The following is an 8832-nucleotide window of genomic DNA, read 5'->3' on the forward strand; positions in this document are numbered from 1 at the left end:
TGGTACATCTTTAAAATACAAAAGAACCAGATTCGAAATTCTTTTTAGACTTTATACAAAACTTTAAATGGAAGAAAGAACCTGATACGAAATTCTTTTCCAAGACATATGACATTACACAAATTCTAAATGAGTCGTGTCGTTAAGTCGACTTGCCAGATTCACTAGTTGACCTATTTATTTGTAACTTCTTTGAAGAAATAAGTTAATTGTATTTAATATCGAAAATTTTTTGAAGAAATAAGTTAATTGTATTTAATATCAAAAAAGTTTAATATTTAATATCAAATTTGATATTTATACATAAGAACTACGGTTTTTATCCTTGCGGTTTGACCAAACATGCGCTTTAGTCGAGTAATTTCAAATTTACAGTTTTTGTCTAATAGTTTCGTTTTCGCTTGCAATTAAACCCGACCCAGTTAACTTTTGTCTTTAACCCATCAGCACGTTTTCCTTTTCATCTCTAAATAAACCCCGCCCTAATACCCAAATCCCAATTTCGTCTTTGTCGTTCTTTCCTTCGTCTTCCTCTCACCAACACTAAAACTATGAGTAAAACACTTACAATGAGGATTATTACTCTTTCCTTCGTCTTACATAAACTAATCAAAGACTTCTTTTTCTTGTATTATCATCTAAAACTATCGAGTAAAAATAATCAAAAAGACTTCTTTTTCTTGTATTATCATCTAAAACTATCGAGTAAAAACACTCTCAATGAGGATCATTTTGAGGAAAAAAAAGACAAAATTACCCCTCATGTGAGGGAGTGATACGTTGATGGGTTCAAAATCACAATTGCAAAAACATAACTATAATCATAAATTTGAAACTATTAAACCCGCAGACTTTCTCAAAACACAAGGACTAAAATCGCTATTCTTTCCTTAAATCAACTTAATAAAGAAAAAATGAGGATCATGAATTGCATTTAAACTATAATTTTTTGGCTTAAAAGGGTTATGTTGGTCTCGATACGGTGTCCAGGTTCGACCTCCTAACCCTTATGAGCACCCATTGACCAGTTTTAATCAAATAGTAGAACAAGATCAAACAAACAATTAACACACCACCAAAGTAACACAGGATATATTTTGTAAAAAGTTGCTAGCGTTGTCAAGTTTCGAACCAAATTTTTATGTCACAAGAGGTGGGTTTTTTTATTCGACTAGAAAGCACAAAGTTCTCCACATAATACCCTTAACCCATGGCATATTTCTGGGTCCAAGCTCGAGCGGTGGTCTCATACTTGGCCCGATCATTCTTGTACATATGAGCAATTTCAGGCACTAAAGGATCATCCGGGTTTGGGTCCGTCAACAATGAGCAAATTGAAAGCAGAACCTACAAAGTTTAAATGTATTAGAATCACATACAACGATACAAGTATACAACTAGTGAACTAGATATCATAACATGGGCCCATTTGTTAATGGGCCATCCAGTCAAATAAACTAAAGTAATTTTGAGCACGTGTTAGTAGAGGTGACAACCAGAACCAATAAAATAAACCAAACCTGGGAATTGCTAGAAACCGGTTTCAAACCCGACTCGCCAGTTGTAACCCTATGATTTGAAACCCTACCCAGTGTTGTAGAAATCCCGCCTAGGCTCTTAATCCCCATATATAATCGCTAGTCCATACCCCACCAATTAGTTGCCGATTAACCGCTATTGCATCAAACTCAGCTAGCATTGAAAATTATATATATAAAATATATTTCAAAACATACATATAAACTCCAGTATGATTAATCACTATTATTCCCGACTAGTGCCTAGCTGGTTCTACAACAGGATACATTTCCTTGCCAAAAAGGAACATGAACCGATCACTTACCTCTCCAAAAACCCGACCAGGTTAATGACCAGAACCGATTTTGATATAGGAACCTAAACATTTTTGCTTAAAATTTTCAATTCTTGTATAAACTATTAGTGTGTATGAGATTATCATGAAATGGACTGGTTAGATGAATGGTCATCAAAACTGGTTCAAGTCAAACTTAGTACAGTCGGGCCACACTTTTGATTCAGAATTTTAAACTATTGTATAAACAATTGGTGTAGAATACATCATGAAATGGACCAGTTGGGTACACCGGGCCCAAAACTGGTTCATGTCAATTGTCAAACCATTAATTATTAGTACTCAGAACACTTTTGGTCAAAATACTTAGATATTTTATAACCAATTACTCACTTAGCATGTCATACATGATTACAAAAAAAGCCTTCACTATTCATACATAAAATTATATGAGGATCTTTTATGCAAGGTAATATATTCTAGTACTATTCGTGAACCGTTTTGACGGAGTTTCCCTTGCTTCATCAAACAATCCAAAATTTAGTTATTTCAACTACTAAGTGATAGTTCAAATTAGTCAATTAATCAAAGATACATGAGGATCATACTCATACGACTTTGCACTTCAAATTGTTTCATTATTCTAAGCGGTTATTCTATTCTAGGTAATAAGAAACTTGTTATTCTTAACTCAACTTGTCATCAGACATCTATTTTGAATGCGATAATTAATTTTCGCTAACAAAATTAGATCTTTTGAGATAAAAATCTCTTGCCATCTCGTTCCCTTTTTATTTCATTTACATCGTGAACTGTGACGGCAAGTCAACGAGTGAACATAAGCGGAAAATTTTGTTCATCTAGTTAAACGAACGAACATGAAACATGTCCCGTTCGTTCATTTAAATTTGTTTACATTCGCTCATTTTGTACAGTTATGTTCATTTAAATTCGTTTATGTTCATTCCGCTTATGTTCAGTTATATTTGTCTGAGTTTACATTTGTATAAGGTCTTTATTTCACGTTCGATAATTTATTCATTAAATTTTTTTACCCATTACAACTTAGTCTAGTTTTAATAACTTCTTAAGCCCAACTCATTGTTCTTCGCATTACTTTTTAAGTTTAACTAGTTTTAACCCAAATATGTTCGTTCATCTATGCTAAGTTATGTCCAGTTGCTCCACATGGACATACTCATTTTCTTAATGAATGACCCAAACCACAAAACCACATTCGTTTATTTAATTGCATGTGTATGATTGTTAGTTGAACACGATCATGCTCCGTTCGGCTCGTTTACAAGCCAAATTACATCTATTTGATTCATTCCCCTTTTTAGCTATTTTTTTTTCTTGCTCAAATCGCCACACTATATCTAAAACTTAGTACAACTTGGTCACAAACCCAAGGTCTGATTTATATAAAGTACAGATATTACCTTGGAGATGGTAAGTGCAGGACTCCACTGTTCTTTAAGAATGTCAAGGCAAATGCTACCGTTGCTATTGATATTTGGATGGAATACCTTGGTACGGAAGGAAACCTGCAAGCCATAATTTGACTCAGCAAGAATTAGACTTTGATCAATAAGCATAGATCAATATCAGATTGAATAAAGGGTACTTATTATTGTAATTAGGTTAAAGAGTTAATCCATGCTACCTTTGGTGGCTTAAAGGGGTAATCTGGAGGGAAATGAATGGAGACCAGAAATACTCCACCAGAAAATGGGCTATCCGAAGGGCCCATAATGGTCGCTTGCCAATGGAACATGTCTTCACCAGCAGGACCTGATGGTTTCCAAATAATAAGTCTTACATTTATTCATTGTGTCTGGTCGACTGGCTAGCATAAAACTATACAAGCCTCACTACGTGTTCTTAATATATCTTTTTTCATTTGGTGAGAACTAAAAATTGTCAACAAAAACTCATGGGCTCCACCAATATCTTGCTAATGAGACCCGGTAGTAAGCTCAAGGGAACCCACTTAATATCTTGCCAGAAAACGAGTTCAATAGGAGGGGATTCAAGAACTTTCATCACGGGTTGGGTGAATAAGAACAAATAATAACAAATTGATGTAAAATGACTTTATAATTAGAAAAGTATGATTCATTAAATGTGATTTAAACAAATTACATCTTATAATGATTCTCAATATGTTTCATCTTTAAAAACGCTCAAATTTCGCTGTTGTAAAATATATCTCAATCATTGTGGTTGAGACGGGCAAACTAAATGATTACTAGATACAGAAAAATGATTGATGTTTCCGTAACCGGACAACAAACAAGTTATTTATATAAAAAATTTAATTTTAACTTAGTTAAATGAATAAAACTCAAAACAAGAAAACAAAATTAACAGTAAAATAATCATCTAAATAAATTAGAACTAATTAGTAATCCAGGAAGAAAAACCTCTTGGCAATTAGTCAATAGTCAAACAAAAAGACAAGTGTCTAAAAAGTGGGCCAACAAGATCAGCAATAATACTCCATTATGCTTAAACTAATATTTTTCACTTTGACCTTTGGATAATATTAAATATTTATAGTTGAATATACTATCATGCCCAATTCTTGTAAATGTCTCCAACATAGCTACACTAGTCACTCTAAACAAACAAACCAAAATATATCCCGCTCGTGAAACCTTAAGACCTCGGCTCGCAACCTTAAGTACAAAATAAAAATAAGATAAAGCGTATATACTCTGCATTAGCCACTCTAAAGGTGACAATTTGTCCATCTATTTGCTTTATTTGGGTTACAAATCGAAACAGTGTAACCCATAGCAGCATATAATCAATTTCAAGAAGAATGAAAACTAACCAGCACTGCAAGAAGCAGGGGGGTCCTTTTGCAAGTCCTTCAATTCCTTTTGAATTCTCTTTGAAGCCATCACAAGATCTTGATCACCACAAACCAGAACAATTAGTTACCAAAACTTTTTAACAAATCAAACATAATTGAAGGAAGACTATTCAACAACATCACATTAATAACAGTTTGTTTGTTGTCAAAGGCGCACTCAAGAGGCAAAGGGTGAGCTTCGGGCCTAGAAGCAAGGCAGTTAAAAACCATAGCAAGCGAAATAAGCAACTAAACAAGGCGCTTAAAAAACGAGGGTCCAAGGCGCATAGCATAAAAATAGGACTTTTGGGAGTTTTAAACATGTTTTAGCTTTTTTAGGATGTTTTCGACCAATTTGCCATGAATCTTTAAAGTTTTGACCAAAATCTGGGTGCCTTGAATGATTTGTCAAACTTTTTTTTGTCGAATTTCATATATTAAATAAAAGGATCCAATTACAATAGAGAGGTAGATAAGCGGGCAACAAGCTGTGCCGCCACCCTTTTTGAATGGCAAACCCAATCCTACTAAAAACAAAGTTACAGTTCTTTGGCGTAGATAAGTTGAACTCTTTTAAGAAAGAGTAATAGCTTCTGGGGCGAGGGATAAAAACAAAGTTACAGTTCTTTCATGTGCACAACCCATTGAACTCTTTTAAGAAACGTAATAGCTTCTGCGGCAAGGGACCAAATGTATAAGCAAAAAAAATAAACATGCAATCTGTTATAAACATATTTTATGATGCCTTTAAATTAAACTTTGTTCAGAATAAGCTGATCATAATATAACTCAAAAACAAATTAAAACTTTGCAAACCGATATGCATGACGTAACTAAATTAAATGCAACCACCACCAAACCTTTAATAATTACAAAATTGATATCGGTGCTTATTGTCAAATTGCATGTAAACACAATCAATACAAGCACAACATGTAAACAGAATTGAACGAGAAATAAAAAAATTAAGCTATGAAATCGTATAGAATGGATTGAATAAAGTAAAGATAATAATAATAATAATAATAATAATATTAAGATGATCGAGTGGAAGTAAGAAAGAAGTTGAATTGAATACCCAGAAGAAAGAGGGGAATCTGTAACAACGCACGCCCTAACTGCAGATTACGATTATTATGTTAATGACTTATGAGAAGAAGAAAGTAAGTCGACAGGGTGACACGTATCAGAAACCAATCCTAGCTGTCAATCATCCCACACTCATCCAAATATTCTATTCTATTCTATTCTATTCTGTTCTATTAATATTTATTATTTATGTTAGTAGCGTGGAAAGAAATCAAAGTCTTCAAAGTTTAAAAATATCTATCTAAACCTAAACTTTCTCTACTAAACGAAATTACAAATTTTGTTACGTTATTTATAAATTCATGATAATATTTATTATTTCTAAAATTTATGCTTTTCAACCATTGTTATTATGATAGTTACTTCAAACCTTATTTTGAATTTGAAATTTATAGTTATTTCTCATGTCATTCATGATAAGAGACATACATTATGAAATTTAAATTTAAATTTTGAGTTTTATTACAATCGCTCATCAAATTTTCAATTTGTTTAATTATGGGTTAACCAGTATGAGATATGCGGATTAGTATTAAGTTTGATTAAATTAATGACAAACATGTATGCTTTATGATTTATATTATCTTACGATGAATTCAAATCAAAAGTATATTGCTATGCACTAAAACATTCATTATTTATAATTTTTTTTTTGAGAAAATGGATTGATAAAATTGTAAGGGTACTTTCTTGCTTTTTGATTGATTTAATTATGTTAAAAAGATGAAAACCCTTTAGAAAATAAAAAGGGTATTTTTATTTTAAAAATGTTGTAAAGACTATTGTATAATGAACGTGTATTAACATGGTTTAATAGGTTTATTGTATATCAACTTTTTTTTTGAATTGTGACTTTTATAAACCACTTCAAACAAACATCACCCTCATCCCCTCTCCAAACCCAAAAAAAGGCCACAAACCAAAAGATTACATCAAGTCAAAACAACATCAATTATAATATTTTTAAACTTAGACCTAAGTTTATATCACAAAAAGCCCAACGCTTTAGTTCTATTAATGATGTCTTCAATCCTCACCTCTTTAGCTTCAAAAATTTTCTTGTTTCTCGTTTTCTAAATACACCAACGGTTGATAGACACGATACCTTGGAAAACCACTTGTTCTCTATCTCCCAAACCTACTTTAATATGCGACTTTAAAAGTTCTCTCACCGAAGAAGCTATAATGTGAGATACTTTACACCACCGACTAACTCCATCCCAAACCACCACGGCCACCAAACAGTTAGTAAAAATATGATTAGCAGTTTCGAGTGCCGAATCACATAAAACACACTTACTCGTATGGACTTGTATATTCCTCCTCTTCAACTCTTCTATTGTTGGAATTTTGTTCATCTCGGCCCACCAAACAAAAATATTACATTTTGAGGGAACCCACTTGCACCAATTAAAAATGAACCATTATTATCGTCATGATTAGAACTCAACAAATGCTTTACCGAATTCACTAAGAAGACACTCGACGTATCTCTCATCCAAGACCAAGAATCGACATTCCACTCCAAACAGATGCCGGAATTCTTTTTATGCAGACCTCCATTCTTGTCTTTCCACTATCAATGTCGGATTCTGGGCCCAATCCCATTGCCAAACAATCTGGTTATTCTACCACAAAAATCGGTTTCCAACCTTGATGGCCTTGTTCTTCTCCAACTTAAATAAGTTAGAAAAATCAACCTTGAAACTAGAATAAATGTTTGTCCAGAATCTTATATCGCTACCATTTCTGAGCTTTCTTTTAGTCAAACTCTGCAATCTCACCCTAGCTACCGCCATCTTGTTCACCACCTTAGCAATATTCTTCCATGTACCAGTTAATCTATTATTGACTAAAACCGATTCCCAGCCTTTTCTTTGTGAGTGAATAGCTTCAATAAACCTATTCCAAAGCCCGTCCTTTTCCGTTTGAACCTCCATGCCCATCTGCTAGAAGGGCAAAATTAACTCCTTAAGCCTAGAAAGACCAAGACATTCGCTCTCTTAGGGACAATCACCTTTTCAGACGCCACCCAAGAGATTTTGTTCACATTACCAGACCCTCCTCAAAATAAATTTTCTCATGATACCTTCTAGGTTCTCTACCACTTTAATCGATGCCTTAAAAAGGGAAAACATTATTAGGGAGACTTTCAAGCACAAATTTAATCAAAGTCACCTGACCGCCTATAGATAACGAGTGAGCTTTCCATAAAGAGAGCTTATTCTCAAACAAATCCACCACCAGGTTCCAGTTATTAATTTTGTTCATATTTTCTCCAATCGGGACACCCAAATAAATTAAAAGAAATGGAACCTGAATTACACCCCAACACCCCCGCCATATACTCGACCTCATCCCCATTAACTCCTTCACTTCCAAACAAATTTGATTTACACAAATTAATTTTGAGACCCGAGCATAATCTGAACCACCTCAGAATTCTAGCCACCGTTTTAATTATTGTATATCAACTGCTATTAGTTATTGTACTTTCATGAATTATCCGTGTTATACACGGGTCTCAAAATATTTATTTTCATATATAAATGGCTCTATTTTGTAAATTTGACATATATAATTTAGATGACACGTAAGTAACATAGAAACCATTAAATTAAATTTTATATGTTTTAAAATTTTATACTGTTTACAAACACGTATGTAAACATCTTGGATGATTATCAACATTCAAAACATATTACATGAATAGGTTATACGGTTAAAATTTATATCTACTATATTTTAGTTTCAAGATGTGTTATGAACAATATACTTATATCACTTCTTTTTATTTTACATGTTTTTTTCAAAAAGTATATTTTTTTAAACAACAGGCAAACGTCAAATAAGCACCCTCCACAAGCTGGAGGATTGCTAACCCCACGAAACAACACAGCTACATGAAAATAAACTTACACCAATTTGATCAATCGATTTGGGTGGTTGTACCAAAGAAAACCTAATGATTTAATCTCCCCAATTATCGAATCAATCTTGATGTCCTTTTCAAAAAAAATTTTCATTCATTGCCTTCCAAATGCTTCAACAAGCAATTAACACAATCCCG

At 33.1% G+C, this 8832-nt stretch overlaps 1 protein-coding gene across 1 annotated transcript; it reads right to left on the reverse strand.

The window, feature by feature from the left end:
- Positions 1-933: 933 nt before the first annotated feature.
- On the reverse strand, positions 934-5774 carry LOC143533954 (ubiquitin-conjugating enzyme E2-17 kDa-like). Its single transcript, XM_077028574.1, has 5 exons — positions 5752-5774; positions 4653-4730; positions 3480-3607; positions 3256-3360; positions 934-1347 (listed from the first exon to the last, which is right to left on the reverse strand). The coding sequence occupies exons 2-5, from the start codon at positions 4720-4722 to the stop codon at positions 1204-1206; spliced, it is 447 nt and encodes a 148-aa protein (XP_076884689.1). The 5' UTR covers positions 4723-4730; positions 5752-5774; the 3' UTR covers positions 934-1203.
- Positions 5775-8832: the final 3058 nt, after the last annotated feature.

This window comes from Bidens hawaiensis, unplaced genomic scaffold, assembly GCF_021521415.1.
Source record: "Bidens hawaiensis isolate Kalapana, Puna unplaced genomic scaffold, B.hawaiensis_p1.1 tig00009959_1, whole genome shotgun sequence".
Classification (NCBI taxonomy): Eukaryota; Viridiplantae; Streptophyta; class Magnoliopsida; order Asterales; family Asteraceae; genus Bidens; species Bidens hawaiensis.

What these genes read in the sequence shown, in the direction of transcription:
- LOC143533954 (XM_077028574.1), bottom strand. Translation starts at nt 4,722, where the DNA reads ATGGCTTCAAAGAGAATTCAAAAGGAATTGAAGGACTTGCAAAAGGAC. An exon ending in CCCTGCTTCTTGCAGTGCTG is followed by an intron (nt 3,608 to 4,652) that starts GTTAGTTTTCAT and finishes GGAAACCATCAG; the next exon opens with GTCCTGCTGGTGAAGACATG. An exon ending in ACCCCTTTAAGCCACCAAAG is followed by an intron (nt 3,361 to 3,479) that starts GTAGCATGGATT and finishes TATGGCTTGCAG; the next exon opens with GTTTCCTTCCGTACCAAGGT.